We start from the raw sequence: 15,650 nt of genomic DNA, 5'->3' as shown, positions 1-15,650 counted from the left end.
CATTTCATACCCATTCTGGCCTCCATGATTTTGCTGTTCTTTCTAGAATATTCTTAACCTTCTTTTTACCTGTCTATAGTCCCTCAGTTCTTCAGGTTCTATTCACTATTTATATGTTACTTGATATCTTAAGTGATCATTAATTATTCTTCTTCCACTTGGAATATTTGTTACCCTAGACCAGAGGTTGGGAAGCTTTTTCTGTAAAAAGTCAAATAGCAAACATTTCAGAGGCCATGTGGTCTCTTTTATGACATTTCGCTGTTGTGTGAAAGCAGCCAGCCATAAACAATACATAAATGAGTGAGCGTGGCTGTAACTCCAATTTTAGTATATGTGCTGCTGAAGCGAGCACGTGTGGCTGTAACTCCAATGTAAAACTTTATTTACAGAAGCAAGCTGGGGGCCGGGTTTGGCCTGTAGGACATGGTGAACTCCTGTACTTGACAATGCTCGGCGTTTTTAGAGCTTGAGAGAGACTGAGCTAATGTTCTCATATTATGTGTGAGTCATCTGTGGGAGGGGGATTGATTGACATATTCAAGGTTATGCAATTATTAATATGGTGGAGCCAGGACCGATGAGCAACTCACCTAAATAATAGCCCTGCGTTTTAAATTATTTGTTACTTTCAGTACTTGGTAATATTCTATTTAGCGATGAATTACAAACAGTTTGGTATTCTCTCATTGTGTCATGTTTAATTACTTTATGTGGGTCCATATATTATTACCTGTCATGGGGGAATGGGTTGGAGATACACACACACACACAAATATATATACCGTGTTTCCCCCAAAATAAGACCTAGCTGGACCATCAGCTCTAATGCTTCTTTTGGAGCAAAACTTATTATAAGACCCGGTCTTATATAAGACCTGGTATTTATTATATTATATTATATTATATTATATTATATTATATTATATTACCCAGTCTAATATTCTATAAGACCCAGTATTATATTGTTGCCACGCAGCAGCCTACCCGTGTGTCTCCTCCTACCTGCCCCTAATGAAAGGAGAGTCTGTGAGACGGATCCTTTCAGGGACTTTGCTTCACCTTTGTGCTTGTATCTTATGTCTCCTTGTTTGGCACCAGGAAGATGGCTGGTCAGCCAATGACGGGTAAGATTCCCCATGGGGGTGACAACTCAAGCCAGGCGCAGTGGAGTGGGGACCAACAGGAGAACCCACAGGGTTCATAGAGGTGGGCACAGCCCCCCATCTTCTCCCGGCTAAGGAGAGCCTCTGCCTCTGGCTGCAGGGGAAGAGATTCAATGACATGCTCTCCATCTATTCATATGCATAAAGCTTTAGTCCCTTGGGGAAGTACTTATCCTGAAACTTATGGTCCAGCTGCCTGCAGGCAAGGGTGACTGGCTTGAATCAGTTTCCTATTATAATGTATGGAATTCACAGATCTTGAGATTGACAAGCTTCATCTCCTTTACTTCCCCACCTAACTAATAAAAGCTAATGCGTAGGTCCTATTCTGGGCTCAGTCCTTGAGGCTGGAGTCCCTTGGCCCCGCTTGAGCTCTATTCATGACTACTGTCTTTTCTTAACCTTGCGCTGCCCTCCTCGCTCCCCACAACCTTTGTCATGCGGGACGCGGCATTATATTATATTATACCCAGTCTTATATTATATTAAAATAAGTCCGGGTCTTATATTAATTTTTGCTCCAGAAGACACATTAGAGCTGATGGTCCGGCGAGGTCTTATTTTCGGGGAAACACGGTATGTGTATATACCTACATATACATATACTGGAGGTATCATAAAAATGTATAAAAATGGACACTTTGGTTAACGTTGCTCAAGCAGTAGTTTGCAGCAATCACAAGTGTCTGGACGCTGATGGTAACCACTTTGAGCACCTCTTGTAATGGCAGAAGTCAAACGTGACTTGTATTCATCTTTTATTATCAGTATATATTATTAGAATTTTAACACAGTTTTCCCTTCTTAAAATGTGTCCACATGTTTCTGACACATTTTTGCTGCGTTTCCTGGGCCTGGCACAGAGCAGGTGCTTGATGCTCATTTGAATGAAGGAAAGGAACATGGGTGGACATTAGCACATTTTTAATATCATGGGAGCTTTAGCAGTAAGGATGACTCCAGTTAAATGCAGAGCTATGTCCAAAGGTCATAAAAAGCTCGACTCAAAAGAGTCAGAAGATAAGAAACCAAGATTTTATATCCATGCTTACTGGTAGCTAAATTGAATAGTACGTCATTTAAGCAATGGATGTGAATTCCTTCACGTTAGATACCCACTTTGTGAACTGATATTTTTAAAATAAGTTTTATGTTCATATTTTCATTCTTTTACATTTACTTTCTGGGGAATACATTCATACACATGCCCTATTTCCCAGAGGTACTTGCAGTATAACTCGGAAAAATAAAAACTCTTAACACTGTTTTACAAGGATGCATTTGTTCATTTTAACTTCAAATTGGTGCACACTCGAGTGATGAGATAATGAGTCATAGTTCATTTCCCCAGGGTCATTGGGGACTTAACTCCACTTGAGTGACTTTTCAAGAAAACTAGTTCATCCCTTCCATTGCTCAAGTTTTCTCTGTTCATAAATATTTGAGATAGAAAGCATTCTAGAATATTCAGTGCAACCCTTTGTCTTACTAAAAAGAGTACTGAGTGTGTGTAAATATTCATTGGGGATTTGAGACCACCTCTCTAAAAAATTAAGTGTTGGGCCATGTTGTTATTGAGCATAGCGCTTCAAGACTCTGAGGTTTGTTAGGTTTGGTTGTTCTTATATTCATTCATTCATTCATTCATTCATTCATTCATTCTACAAATGTTCTTGGAGTGTGTGCCAACCACCCAGTGTGGTTCAGGTCCCTGGAGAATAAGCATTACACAAACTATCACAAACTTCTTTTCCTTAAAGCTTCCAACCTAGTGGGAGAGAAAGGCAACTAAATGATTAAATGAGTAAACACATAACATGTCAGGTGGCTCTAAATGCTATAAAGGAAAATGAGGCAGCACATGGGTACAGCGAGAGGTGGCAGCCTGGTGCTCTTTTAGCCAGGTGGACCAGAACAGCTGGTCTTCAGCGACGAAAGGTGACAGAGAGCAGAGTCTGGGAGAGGTGAGGGCTGAGCCTCATGGTAGCTGGAGTAGTCGTTGTGAAAGCCCAAGGCAGCAGCAGGCCTGTTGGGGGAGGAAAGGGAGGGGACGTGGTGTCTGGACAGTAATGGACGAGGAGGATGTGGGGAGATGTGACAAGTGCAGTGGCCTCTGTGGGCCAGTGGAAGGCTTCAGACTTTATTCTGAGTGATTGAGAGCAGGAGCCAGTGGATAATTTTAGCCTAGAAGCCCCATGACCCATAGGTATTTTTAAAAGTGTCCCTTTGGCTGCTATGTGCAGAAGGGCTATAGAGGAGCAAGGGAGAGATGAGGAAGGATATACAGTATCTGTGATCGCTGAGGGCCAGGTGATGTGAGCTGGTAGCGTTTGGGACATTCCAGGATGAGAAGACATAGCCCTTGATGCAGTCTATTCGAGAGCAGGAGTGGACTGAGAAGAGAGAGATAATGGAGTCTTGGGTACTTTAACATTTAGACATTAGGAAAATGAGAAAGATCCATCAAAGAAATTGGAGAACAAGCTAGTAGTGAGGGAGGAGGACAAAAAAAAAAAAATGAATGGCACTCTAGAAGCCAAGAGAAGAATAGAATTGAAGGATCACCTGATTCCAGTGCAGTTAACTGTTCAAGTGTGATAGGATTAATCAGTCTTTCAGATGCTTTTCAAGGTGGTGATTAGTCTGTCTTCTCCTTTACTGACACCTTTTTCTCAGTCTTTTAGTTTGGGTAGGATTCCTCTCATCCTTCCCTGCTCCAATTTCAGTGTTTCTAACCTTCTGTTCCTGTAATGAATAAAATACCTAAAGGTTGCCGGAAGACATCAGATTCCAAAGCTTGTTTGAAGTTAACGACCTCGACTTTCCTCCTGACTCTGTGATGGCAGGTCTGAATGAGGCCTTTGAGAGTAAAGCACTTGGTCCTCGTTATGACTCTTGAAATCAGAAGGTTGCTTAAACCGTTCCTGTGATTTCTTAGAATTATCATCGTCAAGTTGCCTAAATTCTGATCTTTTGCCGAATGTTGTATCATAAATGTTCAAATTTGTGCTACAGTCAATAATAACAAAACCATACCCGTCATGATGTAAAGGTCTTTATTGAATCTCTCTCTCTCTCTCTCTTTTCTTTTCAGAAAAATGTGATGAGCCACTTGTGTCCGGACTCTCCCATGTAGCTTTCAGCAGTTCGTCCTCTATGTCTGCAAGCTATTCTCCTGGCTATGCCAAGATCAACAAGCGAGGAGGTAAATCAATTTTTATTTCCTATGTCGCCAAATGTAGTAAAGAAGAATATGCTATATTTACAGTTATATTTCTAAAAGATATTTTTATTGGACATTAGAAAGCACCCCAAACCATTCTTCCCACTTTGTTTAACAGACCACAGGTACTGAAACCTATTTTGCAGCCACTCTTGGGGAACCAAAATTTGGGCTGGAAGAAAGAAATGGTAAATTAAAGAGGAAAACATTTTGGAGTTGCATGTAATAATGAGCTCAAAATGGTATAAAAATTCTGAGTTAAGGAAATTCTTCTTAATCAGAACATCATTTAAAAAGAAGTTAAAAAGAATTGACTCCAAATATGTGTACACATATTGTGTTCCAAATGTCACTTGATGTTCACAATGACCTTGTTAGATGGAGTGTTAGGTTAGAGATGCCAATCATTGCTTCTGCAAGACTTTCAACTCTCTACCTCGCGTGCTTTTTTTAGCAATCAGTTATTTTTCGGTTGTTCAGAACGGACAATCTTTCAACCACATGGTCCCTTTCTCCCTCCATGAACCACAGATGATTAGAAAAAACCCACGATCTCAACTGCCGCCCTCAGAATCTCTGTTTCATTTGTTATGTGATTTGGGAACGGGGAGGGCTGTTGGGAAACCGTGATGGGCTATGTGTAAGTAAGACAAAAAGAGAAATGAAGTAGGTGCTGGTGAATAAGTGAAGACACAAGACCTCATGGATCCCATAGAAAGTGGGTAAAGACCCGGTCTCATGCCTTTTCTCCTTCAGGTCCCTGTTTCCAGTAAGCCACGACTTCTGGCCACACTTCTGCTTGAGTCTCTGAAATTGACCTTCCTAATTCTAATAGTCACCTCCTCTTGCCTGAGCTAATTTGAGTAAATCTGTCCTCCTCCTTCCTAAAGAACTCCTGATCAAAAACAATCATCCCTGTCCCTGTTTTGCAGAGGAAAATAATAAAGATAGAAACCTAAAAAGACATTAACTGAGAATCTCCACTTTAGGTTCTAAAGTGGCATAGCGAGGGAACTATGTTTAGGGACCCAAATCCACGTCTTCTCCTCAAACCCGACCCTCTCCATGTTCCATTAAGCCAGCTGAAGCAATGTCAGTGCTGCATTTGAAGTAGCCTGAAGAAAGAACCTCAAAGGAGTGAAAGGTTTGAGTCCAATTTGACTTATGCTTGTATAGCCGGAGAAACCCAATTAGAAATCCCAGAGTTTCTTAAGTGATATATAGATCTTGAATAATTTTCTTTCTTGTCGCCCTCTGGCCACTTAGGTTTGCGTGGTAGATGCTTCAATGCTCTCTGCTCCCCAGAGAACTTTTCTTTTTAGATTTGTTTCCTGGATAATTCCTCCCATTTTAGGAACCTGTCATCTTCTCTACTAAACCAAAAAGTGGAGAGTTGGTGGTGGTGATGTTTTTTGAAGTTATTTAATCTTTTTTTTTCCTCCAGCAGAGAGAACGGACTGCATTTGCAGGCCACATTATTTGACCATCACTGCTGGGAGGAATAGGTGTATAACAGACATCTGGAAAGACTGCTGGAGCAGGTCTCTTAACATCCACACTTGTATCTTCAAAAGAACCACAGGCTCGACCTTTCCTTAAACGATACCACTGAAGTTAACGATTGCCGCCATGCCTGATGCCTTAGCTTGGGCAAATCATTGCGTTTTCATTTTCTGCTTCCTGTTGTCCAAGAGGGATCTTTAGTAATTACCGTGTTTCCCCGAAAATAAGACCTAACCAGAAAATAAGCCCTAGCATGATTTTTCAGGATGACATTCCCTGAACAATAAGCCCTAATGCGTCTTTTGGAGCAAAAATTAATATAAGACCCGGTCTTATTTTCGGGGAAACATGGGAGCATGAGGCAACCCCTTCTTTAGTTCACCTGTCCCTCTTTACTACATGTGCCCCTAGGTGGCTCAGCAAATAATGACACTTACCTGCCCTGCAGAGGTCTGTTCATGCTGCTCCCGGAAAGCAAAGTTTTCTCTCCTCTATTGCATCCTCAATTCTTGTGTCCCTTAGTTTGTAAAACACCTCCTTTTCCCCTTTCTGTCCTTTCTCCCCGTCTCTGCTTTAAATATCAACAGGATCTGTTACAAGTAATTAAGTCCAGAACTGTAGTTGATAATAACAACCCATTAATTGGGTTATTAATAATAACCCGATAACCCAATTAATAACCCATTAATTGCTATGAAGTGGGAGAACAATCGCAGTGCTTCCATGACTGTGTCCTTCTTTGTGCCAATGACGCCCCCTGCTGGCCCTCTTCTGCTCTCTCTCTCTCTCTCTCTCTCTCTCTCTCTCTCTCTCTCATTCTAGTCCCTGATTCACTCTCTCTGTTCCTTTTGCCCCACTCCTGGTACCCAGGATCTACCAAATCACGTAGTATTCTTAACTTTTATGAGGAAGTTCTTCCCGTAGACTATAATGCCACATCAAGGCTTAACTTTTGAGATAGACTGCAGTTCCCCATTGGTGAGCTTCTGTCCATGTTGACAGATGTCATTCTGCTATTTTCCCTCTTTCTTCATCCCCTATCGCTTCCTCAGCATTTCTTTTCATCTGCTTCTTTCCCTCTCCCTGATGACTCGGTCGTACTTTATTATGAATTCATTGGTTGAAGTGTTACTTCTCCTGGGAGCATTTGCCTTTTCAGAGTCAATCCTTGGGAGCAGGAAAATCCAGAGGGCTGGTTTTCTAATGAAGCATTTCAGGGTGTTTGACATTCTTCTTCGGACTGGCTATCCTTCTTCATCTTCGAATTACTCTCTTGAAAACACTGCCGAATTTGCTGGCTCTGACGCGGTGCTGAGCAGTGGAAAGAAGGTGACCTGCTTTCATGCATAACGAGGTTCCAATCCTGAATCAACTGGGGAAGCATATGGTATTAGTCAATGCTTTAAATTTTCTGCATCCCTGTTTCCAGATTTCTATGGTTGCTATATAATTTATCATCCAAACCAGGAACTTTGACAGTGAAATAATTCTATTAGTAATTACGCCGGGATGATCTTGGCGGTCTGGGCCCCCTCTTTATATTTTAACATGGAATCAATTATACATTTTAACAGAGCTGTGGTGAAGACTAAATGACATAATCTACTCAAGCTGTGTTGCATTTAAATATTAGTCTCTTTGCCATGGATTACTCTCAACTTCAAAAACCTATACTGCAGATAATATTATTTTAAAACAAGAGAATGAAATATCCTTATCGTTACAAAAAAAAGCCTCCCTAAAAAAGCAGTTGCTAGAATTTATATATTTGCCACTGTGTGTGTTTCCCCGATCATCATCTAAGAAAAACAATGATATAATAATTGAAAGATTAATAAAATAGCATTTTAAATATTTTAATGAGTTTTACACAATAGGACTGCTACTTAACATTGACTTAAATGTTCCCCAGGTCTTTTCACCTCAAATTCCTTTCAATTTAAATGAAAGAGTTTATGTCACTGATTTTAAAGTGTTATTTTTTTTATTTGAATTCGATTTGATAGAATCCAACATCATATTTATTAATTTTATGATCTTCAGGAAAAGCAAAAAAAAATTAATCTTGACATTAGATAGAATTAAAAAATATTGCTTTTTTACCTTCAGCCCTATAAATCCTATTTTTAAAAAATAAATTTTAAATGATTTCTTTTAAACCCATTAGCCGGTCTTTGAATTCACCTTTCCAAGTGCATGAGCGTGGTCATCTAACTAACAATAGAAGTTTTCATTTATTCCTTTTTTTCTCAAACCCAAATCAAAAGTTTGGCTTTGCTAGAAGCTTTAAAAAATTAAACATACAGTACATGGTACGTTTGTGTGATTGACGCTTATTAAAAATGATGGAAGGATATTCACCAGGGAATGACTCATACATTTGTGTAGCCATGCCTTTTTAATTTGCAAATAATATTGCTATTTTTCTCCTGTGGCATCAAATTTTACAATGTTGGAATGCTAATACCATCTTTTGCGTTCCCCATAGAGAGCTGTGCTGGGTTTTATAGCATTTCCCAGAGAACACAGTATCCCAGTGTGTGGAGTTAATATGTGCTCTGCCCCCACACAGTTAATGCATGTTCCCGCAATCACCCCAGTCAGGCCGATGCTGTGTTCTGTGATCCTCTCTAGGGAAATCAGAAAGACCCTCTGCATCCTGGAGCATCTTCAGGGCCAGCAGAACACACATTCACTTTGGGGGATGCTTCTCTAGTTCAGCCAAACACTCTGCACATCAAGGGAACAGAGTGTGTTTACTGTGCTTCGAAGTACATGGTATCCCATGGGTTCACTGCTGTGTTTCTGCAAATACTGCTTTTAAAAACTCTTTGATATTAGTGTGATGGAAGATGATTTTTGGTTTAGCAGAGTGAACTGGAGTTAATTAAAGGAAGAGAGTTTCTCGATTTGGGCATTTGAAATGAAGAACTTTGTAGTTAATTATTTTAAGGAAGTTGCTATTTTGCTAGCTTTGTAGCAAATATCTTTATATTTGCCACTGAGAAAATCATGAGCTGGATTAGAATCAGTGTTATGACATTAATCACTGCTACCCTCTTTGCAATGGCTCTGAAATATTAATTTCCTTTTCTTTTACTTGTAACATATATCTATACTTCATTTTCTTTTATTACCAATGTATAGAACATTAATTTTCTCACACTTTTCTCATATCACGGTATGACCAGTTGATTGTCTAAAAGAATGGTAAAGTTGTGAATAATCCATGAACAGATCTGTACTATATCTTCGTAGTATAGGCTTTATAATTTTACTTTACACACAATATGGAAACCATGCTGTTTGGTGCTTGCCCTAAAAAATTTAGGATGTATGGGGTGGGTACACTTCGGAACTAACACAGAAATATATTTAAATAAACAGTGATTTTGAGAAGATGTGCAGAATAAATATATCTTTGTTGATTTCTTCATAAGGCCTTGGAGGAACTAGAGTTCCCTTTTGCCCTACAATAGGCCTTGGGCCATTGCCTCCTTGGTTTAATTGCCCTGATTGTCTCACTTCTATAATGAAACACTTGGGCTGGATAGTCTCTAGGACCCTGTCATTTCTGAATACCCTCACCTTGTAGCCAAGACGAATCATAATTCCTTGGTCTTGATCTTAATGGATGGCTGCAGATTCTTAGGGACCTATACCATTTCTCCCTTTGTGTAGAGAGATACTTCCTATTAAATAACGTGGAAAACATCCAGGTTGTCTGGGAGAATAGATTGAGCCAATCAACTTTTTACAAGTTGAATTTTTCCTTTCAAAACTATTCCAGGATGTATGAGAATGGTATATTTTGGAGATTAAATGTTTAGTGATCCCTTTACTATTTGCCACTTTTATTCAAGACAAGCTTTACTATTTTTCACCTTTCGGCCAACAAGGTGGAGAATTTAGGTAAATGATTTGTATCATATCAGAAGTATTCATCGTAAACCAGAATTCTTCACACAAATTCACAACACTTTTCTTTTTTTAACACGGTACTACACACGTTTGATTCTCCAAGAATATTTTCTGAGCAAATGAATAAGAATATCAGATCATATTTATTGCATCTATTATTTTACCTGTTTTAAACTACAAGCAATACTCATTGCTTCTATGTTGGGTGAGTTGTTAAATCAAGAGAATCTGCTAACATTTTTCAGTTTCCAAAAGGTTACCTCACAAGTTGTCTAGTCACTTATAGCTAATTGGGGTCCAGACAACTATAGAGCATAAATAACAATAGGAAGCACGAGTGCCATCGATTATAAATAAAAGAAACTAATTATCAATTATTTAGAACGACCATGCTTAGCAATTGGGAAATGGCCCCATGGTATTTGTGTTCTCCCAATGCTTTGAAATTATGGAACAGTTACCATCTGGTTAATGATGTTGAAGTGGTGAAGCATGTCCCTATCTCAAGATGTTTCTTGTATAGATGAGACCTTCCGTTTGAGCTGCTAAATCCAATCGGTAAGCTGTGCCTTTAGGTAACAGAACACGTTCTATCTATTGGTTCTTATCTATTGTGTCTGGCCCGTAAGGAGTACATTCTGTGTCCCAGTTGCAGCAGTATAGCCGGTGAGAAAAACAAAGGTCAGAAATGAGCAGGGCATGTCCAGAGTCACTGGGGCACTCACGTCAGCGGACCATGTGAAGGACAGTGCCCAGTAGGCTCAGGGTCCAATTATTAGACAAGGTGAGGGCACAAACAACTACTCATGTGAAAAATACACTTCCACCCCATAATTCCATTTCCCCTATACCAGAGGAGTGGGTCTGCCTCATTCTTCAATATCTACTCTTCTATGATCAGAGGAAGTTCCGTGATTTTTGTCTATGTGCTTCCTTCCCATTATTTCACTCGAGAAGAGAAAAAAAAAAAAAGAAAAAGGCAGGGCAAATTATTTTCAGGACCATTGAAAGGATTTAATCAAATAATAGCTCTATTAGCAACCTGGTTAAGTCATACTTATTCGAATGAATATATCCTTAATACCTTTAACAACTTCCTATAGGTGATAAAAAATACAGCAGGTCCTAGAATAACGTTGTTTGGTTCAGTGTCATTATAATGTTGATGAGTTGCCTTAGAAACTTAACTCTTGTTTCCATCAATTAGCCTGTGATGAAATTGGTTTTAAGTGAGGACTTACTGTATTGTTGATTCTCCTACTTGTCTGCCTTAAGTGTTCTAGAGAGAGTGGAAGTTGAAACCACACGCTTCTGCCATCTGCATGCTTCTGTGATATTAGAGATTTATAAGTGATTGCTAGAGCCTCTTATTTTACATTTTCAGAAGGCCATGCCTTCTTATAGGGTCATATAAGGCCCCCCTGAAAGAGGATGATTCAAATGAACCTTAGAATAGTACCAACAAGAACTAGTAAATTAGCCGCAGTTCCCATCGTCATCCAGATTTTCATTCTATAAGATCATTCTTCATACACAGCTTCAACATTTTTAAGTTGCTTGTCCTTTAGTAGTGAGTTTAGGTGTCACGTTTTTAAAAAGTCACCACTGATGGCTAGACAAGGTATCTCTCTCCATTTTTCAAGATGCACCATGTTTTTTTCTATGTCAGAACTCAGGGTACAGTATCGTATAGTAGACTTATTTGTCTGACCCCGTGTGACTGGGTCACAGTAGATACTCACAGATAGTGGAACACATTCTGGTGTATGCACATTATCTCATCTGGTCCCTACGAAAACCCTAGGAAAGAATGTAGAAGTACTAAAATTCAGTTTTGTGAATAAGACAACTTAAATTCAAGAACGTTTGGATTCCTGCCCAAGGTCACAGCTAACAGTAGATTTGAGCATTTGAAACCAGTTCTTCTGACTTTTAAATCACTCCCTGTTCTATTTTCCACATGTCTTCCCTGCCTCTGTGAGCAGTTCTTTAGGAAAAGGTGGACTCTTACTTGAGTTGGTTATAGAGTACAGCTAATGTTTTCCCACTGGTGTTTTATAACACAGACACATCTCCCGGTTTTACTTTTGAGAAGTTTATACTGACTTGGTAATTTCTCTGTATGCGTATTACCTTTGTTTTAAATAATCAAAGAGTATGAAGAAATTGTTTTTAATATTTGCATATATTTTTAAAGCAACATCTTTTTTTTTTCTTACACAGAAAGCGAGTCAAAATATAGACTCCTTCAGTCTTCTTTCTGACTTTGTTCGATATAAGGTGGTAGGCAAAAAAGACATAACTGTACTTGAAATATTATATATGTAAGAACAGTAAAGATTGGAACAAAACAATTAGACCAACATTCTGTCTCCCAGAAAAAAAAAAAATTGAAATAAGAAAAAACTACTGACGTGCAGCACCAATATGCTAGAAACTGATAGAAGCAATATTTTTTTTAAGGCACTAACACTTTTCAGAACACACATGGAAAACAAGCAGTAAGTCAGTACGAAGTGAAAGGAAATGAATAATAGAAATAAAACTCAACCACAAAATAGGACATGTCTGAGATCTACTAGATGTACCATAAACTGGATCTCTGTTTGGCATGAGATGGGGATAATCTGGCATTGATAATAACAAGAATTCACTGTGAGATCATTATCAATGACTGAATTGTTTCTTCCATTCCAAATGGAAGATTCACCATTTTTACGTTTTGCCCTCAATTTTGCATTTGTTTACTGTGTTTCCCCAAAAATAAGACCTAGCCGGACAATCAGCTCTAACGCGTCTTTTGGAGCGAAAATTAATATAAGACCTGGTCTTATTTTACTATAATATAAGACCTGGTCGTATTTTACTATAATATAAGACCAGGTCTTTATAACATAACATCACATCACATCACATCACATCACATCACATCACAACACAACACAACACAACACAACACAACATAACATAACATAATAATACTGAGTCTTATATAATGCAAGACCAGGTCTTATATTAATTTTTGCTCCAAAAGACGCATTAGAGCTGATTGTCTGGCTAGGTCTTATTTTCAGGGAAACATGGTAGTAGAATGACATACTTCCTGGAAACCTATAAAACTACTAAGGGAATTGATTCAGTTTTCCCCGATCTTCTATATATCAGGTTTTGGAATAAATAAAGCAAAAACTATTTGACCAATTATTTTGAAGCTATTGTTTTTAATTTTCTCTACATCTAAGTCAACACTTCATCATTTATGGTGCAAAATAATTTCCTAAAGAGACTGTCAAAGAAGTAATAAATGCCTTTGGTTTTTAATTCCAACTGTTGTATTTGAATTTCCACAATTAAAAGAGAAATTTGAAACCAGATAGTTGTCCTTTGAACAACAAATAATTTTTATTGGTTTCATGCCCAAAGGACTAGCACTAACTGGGCATTAGGTGAAAAGAAGGAGAGAGGCTATGTCACCTGCAAGCAGCCTCACCTCTTCCCAGGTATGAGTGCCAGACTCTCAAACAGTGGCCATTAGACCAAGGTGGACCCATTTTAGGGATATTATTGGGTAAATCCAAACGATGCCATTCTAGCAAAAATACTATCTTATCTACATTATTTAGTCTGGGATTTGTCTGCAGGAGTCTGAAGACAGGCTTTGGTTCACTGAGTCTATAGTCCAGTTTTCTGTGGTTCATAGTTAGGAGAAGCTTGCTTGGGTGGACAGGACTAGAAATGCCACTCAGGACCCCCGTGCTTTGCAACACTGGGGCCAAGGACTCAGAAGACAAGGCATGTGTACTGTTCAATGAGTAAAACTGAGAAAGAATGCTGACCTGTTGCTATAATTCCACACTAATTTACTGTGAGATCTTTGGAACTTTTTTTCCTATTGTGTGACATACATTTGGAAATCATCAATTCTCCTTAGCAATTTATCAATAACATGGCAAGGATTCACTAAGGAGAGACAGACAGGGAAGATGTTGTGTTAGTAGCCTGAAACATGTTAATCAGCTTCTGGAATGCCAACAATTTAAAATCAAATAGATTTCTTACTGAGACTCAAATCTAAAACCTTGTGATTCTATTTCTGTGCATTGGATTAGCCGAGATGTAAGGTTAACTTTGTTCTCAACTCATAGGGATCTCCACCTACCATTTTTTCTTTTTCTTTTTCTTTGTTTGGATGGCTTAGCTGGTATAGAAAACAGTGAGCTTGAGATTGATTCTTTTGGATATTCTGAAGTGTGATCTATGCTAGCTTCCCACTCAATAGTGGGATAACAAAAGGCAGAAGTGGGGAAATAAAAGTCCTCTTGAATGAGAATTCTATTTCGCTCTGCTGCATGGAATAATACAGTTATTCATATTTTAGGCCCCTCAATTAGACATTCATGATTCATAAATACTTATGTAACTCTGAGTTATTCAGGCTGGGAGAGAACATCAGTGATTTTATTTTTTTTGTGACTGAGATATCCTGTGTCTAAAAGAAAGCACAAAAAATTGTTTTAAAAAAATACCCTATCTGCTGTATGTAAACCTACATTTTAAATTTTAAGCAAATTACCTCCAACAAAACAAGGCTAACATAGTACATTTGGCTGTGTCTTTTCAAAGAAGCAATCCGCAGAAATGGACTAGAGCCAATTCTATTAGAGTGGTAATGACGGACTAAGATATCAACATTGATTCTCCCAGCCATCGCCCTCTCAAATAGTTCTAATGTACAGTGACACAGGTCAAGACCTGGAAAGGCCTAATAGACAAGACTAAGTAAGTATCAGAATAAGACTTGAAATGATGCTCCGTTCAGAAGGAACGAGGGAGCCCAGTCATTAAATAAACGTGCATTGAGCTGAGCACGCACCCTGACTCCGTGTTCATTTGCATATGGAACTTAAACATCTGAAGAGTTGACAAGCAAACATTTTAGGGACTCTGAGAGGAGGTCCACATTATGACAAGAGGCAGTGCTTGTCTGAAGTACATGGGTGAGGAAGTGTCCCCAGCTCCAAATGTAGAGAAGGCTCGGGTGTCATCTACGTATAAATCAGAAATCATGGACACTCGTTTTACTTATGTAGTGAAGACGGTTAGTCAATAACATGGTCGTGTATGCCCTTTGCAAGAATGGTTTTCGTAGAATTTTGGAGGAGACACCCAAAGTTTTGTGGGTAGAAGAATGAATTTAAGGTGAAAAAGTGGAGCTGGCACCTGTAGACTATGTTTTCAAGATGTTTGGATGAATGGCAAGAAGAAAATCACACAAAACAAGGGGTGGGGTGTGGTCAAGATGTGTTTTCTTCTTCAATATGAGTGAGATTTAAGACTGCTGTAGAGAAAAGTGAGCGAATAGAAAGTGGAAAGTTAGTTGAAAGTACAGTCAAGACACTCCATGACTTATGGAGTAAGGTTTCAGAGGTACTAGAACTCTCTTATAAGCTGCTACAGTATAGGGTACAAGACCACTGTGTTTAGATTAATTCAGACCTGAGTTAAAAACTTTCCCCTGCTTCTTATTAGCTATGTAATTTTGGTAAAATCATTAAACATACATAAAATGGGTATAATAGTATCTACTTAGTACAATATTTATGCGGTATAAATGAGATTAGTTTTTGTAATGTACTTAGCACATTACCTGGCATAAGGTTAGCTCTCATGAAATGAAGATTATTTTAATTATTATCTGTACTAATATTATTCATTGGAATTGCAGTCATATAAGTTGGACTTAAGCAGGTCTAAGAGGATACAACCATCCTCTGACACTGGAGAAAGAGAGGTACAAATTGGTGTAGATATATAATAGGAGTTTGTAGTTAGAATTA

General features: G+C 38.6%; 1 protein-coding gene across 1 annotated transcript in view; it reads left to right on the top strand.

Annotated features, from left to right (window-relative positions):
* The window catches only part of CNTNAP2 (contactin associated protein 2), a 1,530,550-nt gene that overhangs the window by 493,607 nt on the left and 1,021,293 nt on the right, over positions 1 to 15,650 (top strand). Inside the window, exon 2 of the mRNA XM_033098968.1 lies at positions 4,261 to 4,371. Within this exon, the coding sequence (XP_032954859.1) occupies positions 4,261 to 4,371 (111 nt within the window). The remainder of the gene's footprint in view (positions 1 to 4,260; positions 4,372 to 15,650) is intronic.

Source organism: Rhinolophus ferrumequinum, chromosome 26 (genome assembly GCF_004115265.2).
Source record: "Rhinolophus ferrumequinum isolate MPI-CBG mRhiFer1 chromosome 26, mRhiFer1_v1.p, whole genome shotgun sequence".
Classification (NCBI taxonomy): Eukaryota; Metazoa; Chordata; class Mammalia; order Chiroptera; family Rhinolophidae; genus Rhinolophus; species Rhinolophus ferrumequinum.
The sequence above is the reverse complement of the archived record's forward strand: the minus strand, read 5'-3'. Positions and strand labels throughout refer to the sequence as shown.